The 17,330-nt window shown below is 52.9% G+C and overlaps 2 protein-coding genes across 6 annotated transcripts in view; both read left to right on the top strand.

Annotated features, from left to right (window-relative positions):
• Positions 1-4,391: 4,391 nt before the first annotated feature.
• DUSP26 (dual specificity phosphatase 26) lies at positions 4,392-16,110 on the top strand. 4 transcript variants are annotated; one of them, XM_035345156.1, is made up of 5 exons: positions 4,475-4,504; positions 11,968-12,140; positions 14,049-14,321; positions 14,696-14,904; positions 15,339-16,110. In XM_035345156.1, exons 3-5 carry the CDS (start codon positions 14,143-14,145, stop codon positions 15,536-15,538), a joined length of 588 nt encoding a protein of 195 aa, XP_035201047.1. In that variant the 5' UTR covers positions 4,475-4,504; positions 11,968-12,140; positions 14,049-14,142; the 3' UTR covers positions 15,539-16,110. The 4 variants fall into 4 exon arrangements, with proteins under 4 accessions (XP_035201045.1, XP_035201044.1, XP_035201047.1 ...); XM_035345154.1 differs by lacking the exon at positions 11,968-12,140 and having other exon boundaries at positions 4,392-4,504; positions 14,160-14,321; XM_035345153.1 differs by lacking the exon at positions 11,968-12,140 and having other exon boundaries at positions 4,392-4,504.
• Positions 16,111-17,165: 1,055 nt separating this feature from the next.
• RNF122 (ring finger protein 122) overlaps positions 17,166-17,330 on the top strand; it is a 7,005-nt gene continuing 6,840 nt past the window's right edge. For both annotated transcript variants that reach the window (XM_035345158.1, XM_035345157.1), the window contains exon 1: positions 17,166-17,296. In XM_035345158.1, the coding sequence (XP_035201049.1) occupies positions 17,272-17,296 (25 nt within the window). In that variant the 5' untranslated portion in view covers positions 17,166-17,271. The remainder of the gene's footprint in view (positions 17,297-17,330) is intronic.

The following is a 17,330-nucleotide window of genomic DNA, read 5'->3' as shown; positions in this document are numbered from 1 at the left end:
GGTCTGCGGGCAGACTGCACATCCAGCTCTACACACGTGTTCATGGCTCTGTGGCACGTACAAGTCATGGTACATGGTACATACAAGTCATGGCTAGGAGCACACAGGCTCCTGAGAGGTAGGGCCTAAGCCCTCTCCTCACCGAGCAGCCCTGGAGCTGGGGCAGGTGTGTCCCCATGGCCCGCTGTACGTAAGTGGTACATATACTAAGGTAGACACACATTTTTACCCACTTTAATATATCATTACATGAACTCACAAGTGCCTGCACTCACCCCAAAGGAAAATTCAAGCACTTCCTACAGAAATATGACAAAATACTGAAAAAAATCAAGCAGAAAAGCCACTATAGGTCTGCGTTCTGTAAGAATTCTGTGGGCAGAGAAAGTGAACTTCTGGCACTAATGGACAGTTCCAAATCGACTCTGGTGGGCCTGTGCTGGTGTGCTCAGCACAGGGATTTCACAGATGGAGGCTTTTTGGAGGCTGGGTTACTATTCTCAGTACGGGTTTGCATTCAGTGCTGAAGAGGAGAGGAAAACTTCCTTTACCGCCCCAGGCCTGTGCTTGCAGGCCCAACTGCCTCCTTCAGATTCTCACTGGTTTTGGTGGTTTCAGGTACCTGCATCATCTGAGATCAGCCCCTTTCCACTTCTTCCTTAGCCACCTCCAAGCCAGCACAGCCCTGTGCATCCCGCAGCGTTACTGTGCTGCCTGCTGGTGTAGGGAACGGCAGAATTTGGCCTGTCTGGTTGCTGACGATACTTCCCTATCGTTCCCAGTTCCCAAGTAATTACAATAGCTCTGCATTGCTGTCAGACATAATACTGGCCCAGTTCTCCTCCTCCTCTGGGATTCCAGGAGCATATCCACGGGTTCCAGATCCGTTCTGCATTCCGGCCAAAGCCTGGCGAGCACCGTGTGTGTATCACACCGGTTACCGCTACAGCATGAGTAATTCGGGGAGGAGGGAGGTGAGGGAGCAGAAAAAGAAAGCTTCTCCAAATCCTTCAGCTCTTCACTTGGACACCGTGAATGAGATATTTAAATACGTTGCCGTGGAAACAATCAAAGAAGGGGGTCTTTGTGTGTGCGTGTGTGTGTTTTAGTAATCCCAAAGGGGGTGTTTAATTGGAATCAACCACAGCTTTTTAACTGTGTTTTAAATTGGAGAGAAATAAAAAGAAGAAGCTGCCAGAAAAGGAACATTAAATAAAGGGGGGGGGGGGGAGAGAGGGGAGAAGCCCACATGAAACAAGATGGGGGGAGAAAGGGAAATCAAAAGAATAAATTTACTGTAACTGGCAAAGGATTCATTAGGGTTACAACAAAGCTCAGTTCAATTTCCCTCCTATTGACATTAACGAGTTTGATGTAGGTCTAGCCTGAAAGGCAGCAAGAACATCTTCCTCCCTCTCCCCCTCTGCCTGGTCCCAGGGGACCAAGCAGCTGTCTGTAAATTGCTCCACACAGGGGAATAAAGTTTCTTTTCCTCCCTCCTCACATTTTTCTTTGTCCAACCGCACCCGCTTGGAGCAGCGCCCTAGGAGCCTGCCTTGCTGCTTGCACTCCTTGCTGCATCTCCTCTCCTCCTGGACTCTGACATGGACGTGTCATTTTACTGCTGATGGATCCGAGAGGTTATTTATTGCTATCCCCCAGCTTGAATGCATTGGGCTATTACCATGGTTATTTTTGGTTCCAGCAACAGCCCCTCTGGGCTTGTAATTAACTATTATTATTGTTAGTACTGGGGTTACTATTTCAGCTAAAGGACGTTAGTACAAGAGCAACCTCACTGTGAGTAAACCTTTGCTCAAATTTGGGAGATTTTTACACATGGAAAAGGCTGATACTGAACTAAGGGCAGTGGTGGAGGAAGCCTAACAGTTTCAAGAGAAAACGTGATAGGGTATGAATGAGATCTTATCTCAAAGAGCTGAACTTCATGGTCCAGAAGGTCTTTTCCAATCTCTGGCTCCTATGCTTTATGCTTTTTGTATTAAAATGAGGTGTCAGAGGGTCAGAATTACAATGTGCTGTGTATTCACTCATTCACACGTAGAATAGGAGCCAGTTCCTGACCCTTGTGTAAAAAGACAAGATTACATCTGGGATGAATTCTGCATGGCTGGAGGTGCTGGTACACCAGGAGGAGTCCAGAGGCACAGCACGAGGAAGGGACTTATTCAAGGTCCAGTTTTACTGTTATTTTTAGATTGAGCATATTTTACCACTGTCTAGAGAGGAAATGGGAGACTGCTGCTTGGTCCTGCTGCTGTTTGGAAGGACTTGGAGGTGACGTGACAGAAGTTACACGTTTTTGTCATTATTAATAATCACCTACTGTGTTCATCAGCGCAGTTGTTGGAAACTAGAAATGCCCAGGGAGGTGAGGAAATCAGAGCCTGGGCAGGACCAAAGTAGCTCAGCCTCAGCCGTGCGTAACCTTGCTGTTACTCCAAGAGGTCTGTGTGAAGAGGCCATGGCTGAGATGGAGCACCCGGTGCTCAGTGCCATCCCAAAAAAATCTGTCTGCTTGGAGACCCTGGCAAACTGTCAGGAGCAGCTTTACCTCACGGGCTAGAAATTAGGGCATGCTGAGCTCCCACCAGCTGAAATAATTCTGTTTTGGCAATATTCTCCCTTCTACCTTGGCCATTCCTTGGCTAGATCGTCCAATTTTCAACCACAGCAGCCCCAGGCCCTAGCTCAGGTGCAGAAACCTCCGCTTGCTTCTTCATTTTCACCGTAAACCTAACTCCTTCTGCCAGCTTTCCCTCTCATTCCCCGACTCTTTGCAACTGGCACCTTCCTTGAAGAAGAATAGCAAGAACGAAAATGTATAGCCGTAATAGATTTTCCCCACCGGAGTGTACGTTAAATTTAAGGCTTTGCTCTGGACACTGAATGGTTGGTCATTAACGCACTTCGAATCAGCAGCATAAAACAATCCTCATAAGTGCTCCCGTGAAAAATGGTGGCAGAGATCAGAAGTGATCAGAATGCAGACGGGAGCTGCAGCTCTGGGCGTAAAAATGATTAATGAAAAATCCCCAGCATCCTTTCTTCTCTTTGCAAGGGAGGAAGCGAGCGAGCTTGACAAGAACAACGGCTCCTCGTGTGAGGAGGATAATAGCAGGAATGATATGTCTCCAGGAGATTCCCAAGGCCTTGCGCGCACATAATAAATTGCCCTTGTCACTTTTGGGAAACTTATGAAGAAAGATCGCCAAAGCCAGCGGAGGCAATGAGGGAAAAGAACAAAAGATTCAGCCCCAAAGAGCCCAGCCTTGCCTGGGAGGCGCACCAGCTCCGCTCACCCCTTGCCTCCGTTTGCTCAGCAAAGTGCTACTGAATTGAACAGAAGGAGTTGGGTCCCCGGGCTCATAAAGTATCTGTCAGCGTGTGACAGCAGTAAAGCCAAGGCAGGGGCTGTGGGATGCAAAGCTGTGCATCTTAAACCCCAGGTCAGAGAGCAGGGGAGCCGCTGGCAGGCCCCCGGTGCTGCCGGGCGGGCGCTTGCAGTCAGGGGTCCAGGAGACTGCCCGGGATGTCCTGGTAGATGAGGGCTCTGGCTTCGGACAGCTTCCTTTCTTCCCAATTTGTGTCATATTCTTTAGATGAATGGTGTAAATCACTTATTCTCTTCATGCCTCAGTTCCCTTCAAACAGAAATGCTCCTTTCCTGCTCTCCCCTGGCTACTTAGGCTGAAATTCTGCAGGGCAGGCACGGTGTCCCCCCGCCCGCATGTACCGCACAAGAGCCCCTTGTCATCCACACGCTGCCAGGCCCCCTGACACCACGCTGGTCCCCCCGTCAGGCACACGGTGCCATGCCACAGAGCCGTGCAGACTGAGCTTTGTCCCCGTGAGTCTGCATAAACTGGTGAGGCGCGGAGGGATTCAAAGGCGGGGGTCACACCGGGAAATCTGCTTTAATTTCCTGCTCTGCCTCCAGCTTCCGTGTGCCATCGTAAATCACTGAAAGCAAGAAACATGAAGATAGATGGACTTTGCAACGCTCGACTGGTGCTGCCCAAAGCACACGGGGACTATCTAACAGAGTGCAATCAACATATCTCCAGGCTGCTATTTGGGCATATGCAGGAAAGGCAATTTAGCAGAGCAGGGGTCCTTTAGGCAGTGGCTCAGAAGTGAGATAGTTTCCCTTTGTGAGTCATCTGGTAAGACTTAGGACCCTGCAAGTGATCTTTGTGGATTTTTCCCGTAGTGGCTCAGTGTCACGATCTCTGGATTTTAATAACGGGGATGGCAGCACTTGCTGTTAGCCCTCTTTCCCGTGGGCATTCATTTGAACACCTGCTGCAGGTGGCTCGGCCTCCCTTGCTACAGCACCACCGGGTTCAGCTGTGAGGATGTTTCCATCAGTGCCTGCCAGGTGCATGGAGAAGATAAAGGCAGGTCCTGCAGTAACAGCTGCTCTTGGGATTTCTGTTGTAGCTCCAGGACTGGCTGTGAACAGAGGGCTGGATGGCAGCGGGTAAAAGCACCCCTTGGCAGAGCAGGGATGGCCACGGTCAAGCAGATGCCCCCACTTCTGCTTTGTTGTTCCACTGAGGAAAATGGAGGGGAGTGTTTTTTTTTGCTCGAGCACCAGGTCTGTGCGGGGAGATAACAGCCTGCTGAGGCCAGGTTAGCACTGCTGTGAGTGAAAAGCATGTTGTGGAGGTGGAGGAAGAGCTTTGTTGCATCCCCTGCCCCTGGGCAGCATAAACCAGGCAGGAGGCACTGCACGGTGCTGACTGCCCTCGCCAGGATGGCTTCGCCTGGCCACGCTTGTTTACCTGCTGTCATATCCTATTCATCCCGGCACTTTATGAGGGGTAGGCTCTGCCCTCTGCTCCCAGGCTCAGCCAAGTTCTTTCAAGGTATTTGCCTTCCCGTGAGCATGCTGGAATAATAGTGGCCGGGAGCAGGGTCATTTATTTGGCCTTTCATGCTTCAGCATGATGGATGAGGATGCTGATAAATAGTTGCCTCCACGAGAAGGACTATTTTTGGTCCTTAGTTCTCGTATGTGGCCATGTAAATTGTCTTCCTGCTCACCTGCCTCATGAACAACTGTTAAAGATCTCTGAATGCCAAGCCCAGGGTTAAAGCTGTGCCTTAGGAAGGGAGCTGCGGGTTTCCTGCTCCCTTACTGTGAATAAAAGCGAGTTTCTTCCCTGCTTGCAGTCAGCTCCTTCCCGTGGGGCAGGGACTCCGGGGGAGCACCACTAATGTCCTTGGGGGAGCGTCAGGGCTTCATATTCTGCCTGCATCAAATCCTCGGGGATTTCACAGCCCGTTAAGTGCCTGATCCCTTGGCACTTCCCAGCTCCCGAGGCACCCTGTTCCTGAGGGACCCAGAGCTGCTGGAAGCACCAGGCCCAGGGATCACAGCTGCGTGTCCCCCAGGAGAAGGGCAGAGGGGAAAAAAACAGGGAAAAATCAGAGAAAAAAATGGAAAAGGAAAGCTATGGCATAGGAGCGGTGTGCAGGAGGCTTAGTTTCAGGGCTGATTTTCCTTCAGCTCCCTGCATGACTTTGCAGCAGTCAGTGTGCAGAAATATGTGCTTTAATTTTCTCTCCTGTTTCTAAGCATATTTTCCATTATTTTCTGTCTTGTCTAAGCAAGACAGAACTCAGGATAGATTTAGATACCTGCATTCTGTGACTGTACGTTTCCCAGTGCCATGGGACACTGATTTCATCTGGATTTCTAATTTGTTTCACAATACTGTGGAATAATTAGAATTATTAAAGCTAAAATGTTCTTTGCTGCCTGTTTCCACTAGGCAAAGCAGCTCAGACTGTCACGTCTTTGGGGAGGGGAGAGGAGGAGGTTTGTTTTTTTACTGCCTCACAATCTTTTGTCCTTCATGACCTTTACTTCTTTTACTAAAATTAACATTTCTGCTAAAAACAGAGGTGGGAAATTGGTCCCTCTTCCCACTGCACCCAGCCTTGCTGCCGAGGAAATGTTATTCCTTTCATAGCCATGCTACGTGGCATATCGGTTGATGTGATCTGCCCTTTCTCAGGCTAAATGATCGTCTCTAATGTTTTTCTTCTTTCATTATTACTCTCCTCTCCTTGAAACACGAGTACTTTCTGTGTTGACTGTAGCATTACTGTCTCTGCTGGTAGCAGATGGAAAGCCAAGCTGGAGGTACAAGTCATGTTACCATAAGAGCCAGCAGCAAAATGTAATGGTTTCTAATGTAACCCTTCAAGTCATTGACAGAGCAGTTTCTCATTTTTTTTCAAAAAAAAAACAACCCTGAGGCACAACTAAGTGTGCTGGTAAAATCCTGTCTTTAGATGTTGGGAGTTTTACAACTGGCATTGATGGAACTGGGAATTTTTAGCCCTTTTATTGGAGTAAATCAATCACAGGAGAGCTTTCCTGGGGATAGGCAGGAAAGGATTTCCATACTACAAAATCAAGCAGCAACGTTTTCAAAAGGAAGACTACTTCTGATAGTCTAATTTGAAGCATCAGTTTGGGGTCTGATCAGCCGAAACAAATCAGGCCCAAGTCATCTTGAGTGCGTGCAATGTAAATCAGTTTCCATTTCTTGGGGAGACCCATTGTGCCTACGTTTGTTCCAGGAAAATAAATAAGAAATGACAAAACATGTTTTTGCAGTTTTTTTAATTTCAAATGTTCATTTTGGGTTGACCCAGTGTGTTCCCCCCTGACGTTTTCCATTTGACAATGAGCTGAAGTTCCTGGGTGGGCACGAAGCTCTCATGGGCAGCAGTGGCAACCCGCATGGTAACCTGTGTAAGCTTTCTACAGGTTTTTGGGAGCAGCACTGCTGGGGCCGTTCTCCCCCAGCTCAGAGATCTTCCATCCCTCACTTCCCAGTCCTGTACCGCCAGCTGCTGCTAGAGCAAACCCCGAACTCAGGAAGCAAGAGAGGAGCTGGTTTTAAATCCTTTCATTTGCAAATTCAGTGCCGTGTCATTGGTACATCTTTCGGAGCCCTGTAGCCAGCGTGGGATTTCGAAAGCTCTCTGTATTAGCTCGTCCTGCTCCCCGAGCCTCCTCATTCCCTATTCAGAGCTGCGGTGAGCCTTTGTGCTCCCAACGCCCAGCAGCCGCCGTTGCATCTCCGTTCATCGACAAAGAGAAGCCTTATCTTCTGATGGACACATACAGCACGGTCTGCGTGACATTTAAATCTCCCTTTGTAGCCAACTCAGATATTTGTGCTGTTAAAAGAAGACCGTACAGCCGGGTGATTTCATTACTGCAAATGTTATTACAGTGAAAGCCTGTTTGAGACGTAATGTCACTGAAGGGAAAATATGATCTAGCAGCGAGTGTGGCCTGCTAAAGGGTGCTGGGATTCATCACAGGCTGAAAGAAACCTCTCCAACATCAGACCTGTTAATGGAACAGCTTTTTTCTTCATCAAATCAAACCAGCCACTTCCTCAAAGCCCTACGGCTAGGAATTAAAAGGAAGATTGAAAGGAATTAGGCACCCAACTCTTGCTGGATTTCTATTTGAGCTCCTAAGCTCTTCTCCCTGCTTTAGAAATCGTGGCTGGGCTCTTGGGGTGCTTAGTGCCACAGACACAGTGAACAGAAACTCATTGTGTTAACAGTAGCTGCAGACCTCAAAAAGACACCGCTGCTCATGTCGTGCTCACAGGGATTAGTTCTTGCTCCAAGAACACCGAAGGGGGGAAATAATCACAGATGGGTTCCCGGCCTCCCTGAAGTCAGCATGAATTTGCCAGGGACCTGCCCCCAGCTCCCACCCCGATGCAGATATAATTCCTTTTTTTCTCCTGAGCAGATTTCCCAAAGGCTTTGGGATTTGCAAGAGCAAGACTGGAGCTCCTGGAGGCAGAGGTGGCGCAGTCAGGTCTGCAGCTCTGGGAGCACGCAGCTCGAGGCGCGCGGTGCAGACGTGATGTTGGTTACCGAGCGCGGCTGGCCCAGCACACCCTGCTCTGCTCCCAGCCCAGCGCCTTCGAGGTGCAGGTTTCCGTGCTGACTGGCTCTATTTTGAAGATCTCTTTGCTATGCAAGATAGATGTGACCTTCATCTTGAAAGATTAGCCTTTAGAAAGTGCGAATAGCTCAGGCTCTTTGCTAATGGGGATCGTGGCTGGCTCAGCCGTGGGTAGTTCTCTCCCATCTGACATCTTTCCGAGCATTTAAACACAATGAGGATCAGGTCAACAGCAAACCTCCCACCAGCTTTAAGAAGGTTTGGACTGTGCCCTAGCCTGCTCTCCTAACAAGATGTGACAAGCTGAAGTGAGCAGTTAGACAGAAAGCATCAGGATTTCACAGCAGACTTTGCCAGCAACTTGCTGGGCTTTTCGGCTGTTTTTTTTCTTAGTGATTTTTTTTCCTCTGTACGCTATAGCAACTCAAATCTATCCCAGGCTGCTTCTGACATTAACAAGACAGTGGATGACAGGCAAAATGCGTCCACGAGCAATTCAGAGTCTCCCCGCTAAGTAATCATAAACACTGCAAGTTTGCAACAAAGCCAGCAGCTGTCTCTCTCCCTCTGGACAAGCACTGCTTCCTCGCAAATTGAGGCTCTGCAGGTTTTACAGCTGTCGGACAATGAGTCTGGTGCTGTTATTTCCTCTTCCTTTTTTTTTTTTTTTTTTTTTTCTCTTCCTTTTTCTTTCTTTTAATGGAAAATATCTCAGCGTTGCCAGAACTCAAGTGGCCCCCTCCAGCAGCGAATCGATACAGCCGAGTGACGAGGCTTTAGCTCCTGCTCTGGCTGGCGCTACCGCAGTGGGCACCGAGGAGTTGTGTTACCTGCACATCCTCCATTGCAAGGGTTTATTGCCTTCGATCACATTTCTTAAAGGGAAGCAGATGTCTGTTTCAGGGCTGGGAGGGGATTTTACAGCGCTCAAATGCTGTCCAAAAGATGCTGAGACTGGAGAGGCTTGGGATACCCCTGGGAAGGCTGTAAGCTCGAGCTTTGCAATTTGCTTCCGGACTGCTGGAGCCCCAAAAGAAATCTTTATCCCTGCCGTAAATGCAGGCAAGAAGAGAGTGAAGATTATTATTTTATTACCTTGATTGAGAGTTGGTGCTACCTTGGACTGACTGGCCACAATACCTTAGAAGCCTTTTGTGGATAAATTTTCGATTATTTTTTGAGGTGGCCTGCAGCAGCCCCCGCCTTCGCAGTGCTGCATCCACGCAGCTAGGGAAGAGCCTGGTGGATTTATGTCCCCCAGTTGGTAGTCACTGGTCCTGAGCTGAGCACGAAGCTCTTCAGTGCCATGTGAATCAAGTTTGTCCAAATCCCCTCCAGTATGTTGTTGTAATGCAGCTCTGCTGTCCTGCAAGACCCCTTTCAATAACGCCACCTTCCTACCCTGACCATTAATGTAAAGAGGCTTAATTTAACGTTGTTATTCTGCAGCTCTCCCTGCCCTCTGTGCTCCCTCCGTCTGCCACTCTCCTCTGCAGCAGGTCTATCAAATGGCACGCGCTGGATGAAATACATATTCTTTCTGTTTATGATCGAGTGTAATAAACTCTGGCTCCTCTGCCTTCCAGGTGGCTTTTGGACATGCAGCATTTAGTGCGTGAAGTGATTGATCTCTGATCTTCAAAATAGAGCTGTGAAGACCGCGGTGAATTTGCATGCGTGTGGAGTATAAAGCCAGGAAATAGCAGCTCTGAAACTCTCTAACCCCTGCCCTTTATTTCCTTGGGCTGAGTTTTCCATGTTTGACAATGCGCGTGGTGGTGATTTATGTATAACCAGAGCAGCCTCCAGTGGTTGGAGCTGCGAACTTTTCCAAGCTGCCCTTTCTTGTAGCTCGCTTGCGGGTTTTGCAGAGCCCCAACCCCGATTCCTCCCTGCTCCGAGCTCCGGCTCGGTGAAAAGGGACAGCTGGGAGCAGCGGGTGCCCTGCTTATTCTGCTGGGAGCCGACTCCACTCCTAATGGAGCTGAGAGCAGCTGCTCTGCAGGCCTGCTGCACGCAGCAGTTTTTGACAGTAGCTGAGACGCGGGGATGTGGTGGCTGCCTGTGCCAGCATCCCACTCCTGTTGTAACAGCAGCACCCCACAGCAAGTCTGCCGGCTAAGGGATGTAGGAAATCCATGCTGGTGCTGTCCTTAAACTGTCCAGCCCTACAGCACTCTGTGGTGGTGCCCGTGGCTGGGGAGAGCTGGCCCTTACCTCTCCTGGGTGCCCACAGCCGTGCTTTAGGACCAACGGCCCTGCTCAGTCAGGGGGCTCAGCATCACGGGGTGATAAAGCCCAGAGGAAAGTGGGGCTGCAGGACATCTCTGGGGCTGGTCCTGCAGCTGGATACTTCCCGGGGGAGCAGCTTTGAGAGTCTCCGCTGGTAGGAGAGAGGGTTTCAACCCCCCAGCAGTGTTTGTGCACCCCCCCCAAACATGCAGACCTGTTGCAGTGCTTTGGGTCGCCTCCATCCTTCAAGGACAGGTGCTCCAGAAGGGACACACTGAGCTGATAAACGCTATCAGGGAGCAAGGAGTGAGTCAGTCCCTGCTGCAACACCGATGTTTATGGAAAACAAGGAGTGGAGGCGAGTCAGGGAGGTCAGTTGTGTGTCTGAGAAACTTCCCTTATAAAAAGACAGATTGCTGACACTTTTCCTTGCTACAGCTGCCCGGGCATTCCGAATCGTCTGAGATTTCATTACCTAAGAAGCAGTCACTGGCTTTGCTGGGGACTTCTGGCTGCCTTACAAAGCAATTCCAGCATTATTATTGGAGTTAAACCATACCAACTACTAATCCTCTGTTTACATGGCCAGTAAGTTCCCTGCGGGCAACTCTCTGCCAAAACATTTAGCCATCTAATTTTATTTCATGTTGTTTTTTTCTCACTCAGATTTAACCTTTTGTGATGAGGGTCGGGTGAGTGTGGTGGGCAGGAGGGGTGTGCCTGGACCTGCCGCTCTCACAGGTCTGTTCGCTTTGCATGTGGGGCTCTCCTGGGACTTGTTAGCACTGGGTGAATATTTCGGAAGGTGTGAAAGAACTGGAACAGGCCGAGTCCCTCATCCCTGGTACCCTGCTCCTACAGCAGGCAGCAGTTACTGTTCAGCTAAACCTCCCCACGTCTGTACCCAGTGTATGGGACAGGACAGGTTGCTGGTGGTGCTGAGATCGTCCCCAAAGCTTCTGAGGTTGCATCCTGAGACCAGTACAAGTTCAGCTGGAAACAAAACAGAAACTGTTCCTGCTCAATTGAATAGGAGGGAGGCAGGGAACGCCGTAAACCTTGGGATGTGCTGTTTGGCCTGGAACAGCATGTTTCGACTCTTCCTCAGATTGTTTTTCCCACCACACTCCTACTTTTTGTTTTGAGACAATCTTTTAAATTGAACGCCAGCACTTCGAAGGGGATGGAGAATATTCTGCCTGGAAAAATTTAAGTGAAATATTGCAGCACTTCTGAAATGAATGGTGTCATTTAGAAAATGTCAAAACAAAAAGCTTCTGTTTTTTGATATATTTTTTTCCAGAAAAAAAAAAAAAAAGGTATTCCCTGACTTTGACATGAATTTGTAAATAGATACCACATATCTCCTCCCCACAGGCTTATTTTCTTAGCAAAGGAAGAAAATGTCACCAAGCCCTGGCTCTGCGAAACTGACCCTAAGCAGGGGTCAGTTGACCCCTAACAGGGTCAAAATTATAAAAAAGAAATGAAAGAGCATTGTCTAGAGACAGCTACAGAGTTACGATGTAGGTAATCGTGTCGTCAGCACCACTTTATCAGCTTTTTCTTCTCTCCTTCTCTGCATGCCTGTGGCTTTTGGTTTGCTGGAGGAGGAGTGAAAGCAAAGCTGGCAGCAGTATTTTGGTGTGTTGTTGTTGCTGCTGTTTCCGTCTGCATAGTAATGGGCATCTACGTGTGTGCCTGTGCATGCCTGCATGCGAGCTCTGACTCTGTGCCCGTCTCCCTCGTCCCTCCCTGAGCCACCCATGCACAGCACGATATAAACAAACCTGCCTCTGGACATGTCATGGCTTAAAATAGATGTTCATACATCAGCCTTTCTACAGCGGCGGCGGCAGCAGCAGGAAGACATGGCCGACTGGATCTGCCTGCCACCCTCGCTCTGAGCAGGGAAGCCTCAGCCCTCGCAAAGGTAGAGTCCGGGGGGGCGTCTCCTTCCTCCCCGTGTCTGTCTGTCTGTCTGTCTCCGTGAGCGTGCGGGGCTGAGCAGCCTGTGCTCGCTCAGCAATGCCTCTTGCTCTGCACCCAGGCAGCCTCTGGCTGGTTCTCCCCTCCCTCTGAGCGCTGCTCGGCTGCCAGAGGGGCTCCGGGGACAGCCAGAGACTGCTTGGGAGAGTGGGGAGCGAGTCCCCCCCCCGGGCTTGGCACCCGTGGGGGGATGCAGGTGGTGCTTGGGAGGGGTTTGGGTGCCAGGAGTGCTGGGGGGTCTGTTCCGAGGACATGGACGGGGGCAGTTTCTCTTCCCCTGCAGCAGCTGGGGGGCTGGCATGGTGGTGTGCTGGGGGGGGGATGCTGGAGGCCAGCTCTGGGCCTGAGGTTTCGTGAGCTACATCCCGCGATAGGTGCGGGTTGCTATTTTGCCAGCCAGCTGTAGCAATATGAGGGTCTGTCTGGCTCTTTAGAGCCTCGTGCTTGGGATGTGGTGGTTTTTCAGACCCCTCTGCTGCTTGTTTCCTAGTGCTACCCGGGGCTGGTGGCGTGTGGCTGTGCTGCAGCCAAGGTCACCCAAGGTTTAAGGTCCCGGCACGCGGCCGTGCCAAATGCCATTTCCAGGTGGGCTTTGCCAAGTCGGAATGCCCAGTGAGAAGGAGTCCAAAATTAATCAGGGCAGGGGAGGTGGCCCGCGCTCCGTGCTGGGGGCGAGCAGCCTGGGCAGCACCCCAGGGTGCCAGGCAGGGCCTGAGCTTTTCCCCCTGCAGAACAGGGAGTGAGGAGGGAGACGTGCAGTGTCTCTGGTCTCCCCCTGAGCTGCCTCCTGCCCTTGCAATGTTTTCCTTCTCCGTGCATTGCCAAGAAATGGCCGGAGGCTTCTTCCTTCTGCGCTGTTGGCTGCTGGCCGGCGCCTTGGGCGAGATGTCAGAGCAGGCAGGCTGATCTGAGCCAGCCCGGCCGGCCCAAGGCTGCAGTGGGATGTGTTTTGGACACCTTCCAGCCCCTCCACGGCAGGAATGGGAATGATCCCCTCATGTAGGGGGTCTCTGCAAGCCAGTGGGGCAGCAGCCAGTGAGCAGAACCAGGGGGCTCTGCCTGCTGCCTGGCCGCAGGGACTGTCGCTGCTCCCAGGCTGGCCAGGGAGGTTTCCTGACAAGTATCAGCATCATCTAAAGGGCTGAGAGCAGAGCTGTGTCCCAGAGGATGGGCTCTGTAAAACAAGCTTTCACATCCCCTGAAATTAACTCTTTCCCACCCCAAACCTGTCCTCGGTGTTCAAATGCAGCGGCAGGACTGCTGTGCTCGGAGGGGTTAACGCTGCCTTTCCCTCCCCGCAGGCTTTTGTGCCTGGTCCGCAGGAGTCTGGGCCCCAGCCAGACTCTGCGTGGTGCCATATGGAATCCTCCACCTGTTTGGGGCTTTTCCGCCCCGATCCTGGTGGCTTGCCCAGAGCTGGCCGCCTTTCACCGCTTCTGATCACAGGTTGGCAGCATCAGTTCTCGAGCTGGCATTGTCCCGCTGGCAAGCAAAGCCCCCGAGCCAGCTCAGGAGGAAGGTGGTCCTGTACAGAGCACCTCTTGCCAATATGGCCTCAACCCAACTCGTGGGGCTGGAGCAAAACCTCAGCCCGTGGAGACTCAGCAATCTGGCTGCCTCTCTGGCTTCCCTCCCCAGCCCTGGCACTGCAAGCTGCTCCCCAGCAGCATCCCTTCTTGGAAGGGAGCGCAGGTGAGCGTGTCTCACAGCGGGAGCCGCTGGGAAGCTGGCTCGACACAGCCCTCTCGCCAGGAAGGTCAGGCTTGGCTGCTTCGGGCCAGCATTTCTACAAAAGGGCTGGAGCGAGAGGTCCCTGGCTCTTCTAACGGCATCTCCTCTGCTCCCGTGACAGGACCGTGGGTGGCAGCAGCAGCAGAAGAGACCTCCAGGCCCCCCTCCGGCCTTCGCGAACCCACAGGTATGCCTTGTGGGTCTCGGCAGCTCCCATGGCTTTCCTGTCCAGGTTCTCCAGGAACGGCACCAGGTCGCCGAGCCGGGGCTCGCGGGAGGAGCGCAACAACCACCCCATCCTCAGCGTCTTCGAGCTGGAAAGGCTGCTGTACACGGGGAAGACAGCCTGTAACCACGCCGATGAGGTCTGGCCAGGCCTCTACCTGGGCGATCAGTATGTATCGGAGGGGGGACATCAACGGGGGCTGAGGGGTAGTTGAAATGCAGAGGTCTGAAATGCAGAGGTTTGAAATGCAGAGAAGAAAGCTGGAAATGTGAGGGAGAAGAGGACGAGATGGGTTGGAGGAGGAAGGACGTGAGCACAGCTGTGCTGAGAGTTCAGAGCACTGCTGTGGGAGGGGGAGTGGAGGTGGTGGGCCTGTGGAACCTGTGAGGTTGACTTAAAATTCTGGCGTCTGAGTCTGGCATCCTCCCTTTGCCTCTGATGAAAATGTTTGACCAGGACACCCCTTCCACCATCCTTGGGGGATTTTCTTTAGCGCTGAACTTTTCTAAACTTGCACGTCTCTGCTCTGCTCCTCCCTGCAGAGATATAGCAGCCAACCGCCGCGAGCTGGCCCACCTGCGCATCACCCACATCCTCAACGCCTCGCACAGCAAGTGGAGGGGCGGCGCTGAGTACTACGAGGGCACGGGCATCCGCTACCTGGGCATCGAGGCCCACGACTCTCCTTCCTTTGACATGAGCCCCTACTTCTACCCTGCAGCTGACTTCATCCACCAGGCGCTGAATGAAGGTCAGTGGGAAAGATTGGTGGGACAAAGTGGGGAGGGGAGAAGCTCCCTTTGGTGGGAGGAAAGCTGGATTAACATCCTATGGCTAAGCATCCTAGAAAACAGGGATGTTTCCAGACTGGTGTGGTGTCTTCTGCTCTGGGTTGCCTGCTCCAAAGAGGAGATGGGCTAGATTAGAGCACTAGCCCCAGAGATCACAGCCTCAGCCTGTGTCCGGTTCCTATTCAGACTGTTTTGGGAGATCCTAATGCACTGACAGCCTTTCCCAAGAGGAGGACCTCAGTGCATCACAGCCCTATTAAACCTGGGGCCCTACATCTAACCCGGGAGGCTGCACACCTCCAGTGCCAGGATGCACCATGACGGTTGGGTCCTCTTTTATTTTTAACTGGGATATTTGGTCTGCTGTGACACAGCCCCTGTGTTTTGCCCCCAGGAAGGATCCTTGTGCACTGTGCTGTCGGGGTGAGCAGGTCGGCCACCTTGGTCCTCGCCTACCTCATGATCCGCCACCACATGCCCCTTGTAGAAGCCATAAAGACGGTGAAGGACCACCGCGGTATCATCCCCAACCGGGGGTTCTTGCGCCAGCTGGTTGCCCTGGACAATGCCCTGAGGCTGAAGAGGAGTTCGTGAAGGAGGATGAGAGGGGTTGTGTGGTGGGAGCAGCGTGTGCGCGGCTCTCACCTTTCCCCGGTGCCCGCTGAGCGGTAGGGGTAGGCCTGTCCTCCCAGTGCAGATGCTTGGCAGCTAATGGGTCCCATGCAACCGCCCCCCCCTCAGCTGAGGGGGTCCCCAGATATGCGAGCTATCCCTAGTGGTAAAGTCTAGGCCCTCAACCTGCAATCTCGGCACTTAGGTAGGCCTAACGTATCGCCTCCTTCCCAGCCTGCTCGCTCAGAGATGCCTCTGGAGGGACTCAGCCCCACGTTTCAGGTTACTCCCTACCCCATTTGGCTCCGGGAAGCCTTCGAGGGTTGGCTCTCCCACGTGGCAGATGCATTTGCCAAGCCGGTCCCATCCCTCCCTCCCAGGAGACTGAAGCTGTGTGTGTTCCTCGTCTTGTTTCCCATTTGTTTTCAGTCTGTGTAGCAATGTGAATTAGGTCTGGTGTGTGGGCTCTGGCAAACAGGCCTTTTGTCGTAGTGTTTGGATGTCCTCCATGCCTAGTGTTAACCTGTGAAAATAAAGACAGCGCTAAGGAAGAAGTTTGGCCGTCGCTCGTGTGCTTTGGGACAGACTTTTTGTTCAGGCTGGGATCTGAGTTGGTGGAAAAGCCTTGCCCTGGGTGCTCTGGGCTGAGATGAGCCCAGATCCTCCCAGATCCCAGGACTGTCAGCTCCCCTGGTGGCCAGTGCCCCTGCTGAGCCCCCCCCACTCCTTTTTCCAGCTGCAGGAACAGAAAGAGGAAGAAGGTTGGGCTCCTGCTGGGAAGCAGAGCTGGGCTGGCAGTCCCCAGGTCAGCATCCATCAGGAGGTGGCGATATCGGTCTCCCGAAGGCAGGCAGACACGGAGCTACCCTCCAGGCTCGCAGAAAGGCTGGCTGGCCACCAGGGCTGTCCCTGGGCACTGTCAGTCCTGCTGCCCTCACGGTCACCTGCAGGCTCCTCGGCTTGGCTGGGAGATGGTGTCCAAAAGCTCCTGCACAAGGATGAGAGACACTGGGAGCTCAGCACCCGCAGCAAGGCTCCTAAAAGGGCTGGTGAACAGAATTACGGAATGGATTGTCTTGGAAGGGACCTTAAAATCATCTCATTCCAACCCCCTGCCCAGGTTCCCCAAAGCCCACCCAGCCTGGCCTTGGGCACTGCCAGGGATGGGGCACCCACAGCTCCTCGGGGCAGCCTGTGGAGCACGTCACCACCCTCAGAGAGAAGAATTTCTTCCTTATATCTCAACTAAATCCCTGCTCTTTTAGTTTAAAGCTGTTACCCTGGTCCTATCCCTGTACCCCCCAACAGAGACCCTCCCCAGCTTTCCTGGAGCCCTCCTCCCCGGAGCTTTCCCTTCTGGGGGCCGCACACCCCCAGGAGAAGCTGCTCGGGGCCGGGGGGTGGCTCCATGGGGCCGGGGGGGGGGGTCCATGGGGCCGGGCTCCCCACGCCCCAGGGGTCCCCACGCTGCATGCAGACCCCTGCCCGGTGCTGCTGGCAGCGGCCTCCCCGTGCCCGAGGGGGGGGGAAGGGGTCCCCGAGCCCCTCGCCGATTCCCCCCTCAGCTCGGGGGCGGCCCCGGGAGTTGGGGGCCCGGCCCGGGGCGGGGTTTGCGGCCCGGCCCCGTTCCCCGGCGCCCGGCCCGGCCCCGCTCCCGGCCATGGCCCCGAGCCGCGCACGGCGGAGCCGGCCCGGCCCCGCGGAGCGGCTCCCGGATGCCCCCGTTCCAGTGGTGCCACGGTGAGAGCGGGGCTGGGGGGGGGACAGGAGGGGG

Source organism: Oxyura jamaicensis, chromosome 22, assembly GCF_011077185.1.
Source record: "Oxyura jamaicensis isolate SHBP4307 breed ruddy duck chromosome 22, BPBGC_Ojam_1.0, whole genome shotgun sequence".
In the NCBI taxonomy this organism is placed as follows: domain Eukaryota; kingdom Metazoa; phylum Chordata; class Aves; order Anseriformes; family Anatidae; genus Oxyura; species Oxyura jamaicensis.
The sequence above is the reverse complement of the archived record's forward strand: the minus strand, read 5'-3'. Positions and strand labels throughout refer to the sequence as shown.

Bases quoted from the DNA above. Each gene is read 5' to 3' on its own strand.
- DUSP26 (XM_035345153.1), top strand. From the start codon at position 4,407: ATGGAGAAGATAAAGGCAGGTCCTGCAGTAACAGCTGCTCTTGGGATT. The intron at 4,505-14,048 runs GTAAAAGCACCC...CTCCCGTGACAG, and splicing joins AGAGGGCTGGATGGCAGCGG to GACCGTGGGTGGCAGCAGCA. The intron at 14,322-14,695 runs GTATGTATCGGA...TCCTCCCTGCAG, and splicing joins GGCCTCTACCTGGGCGATCA to AGATATAGCAGCCAACCGCC.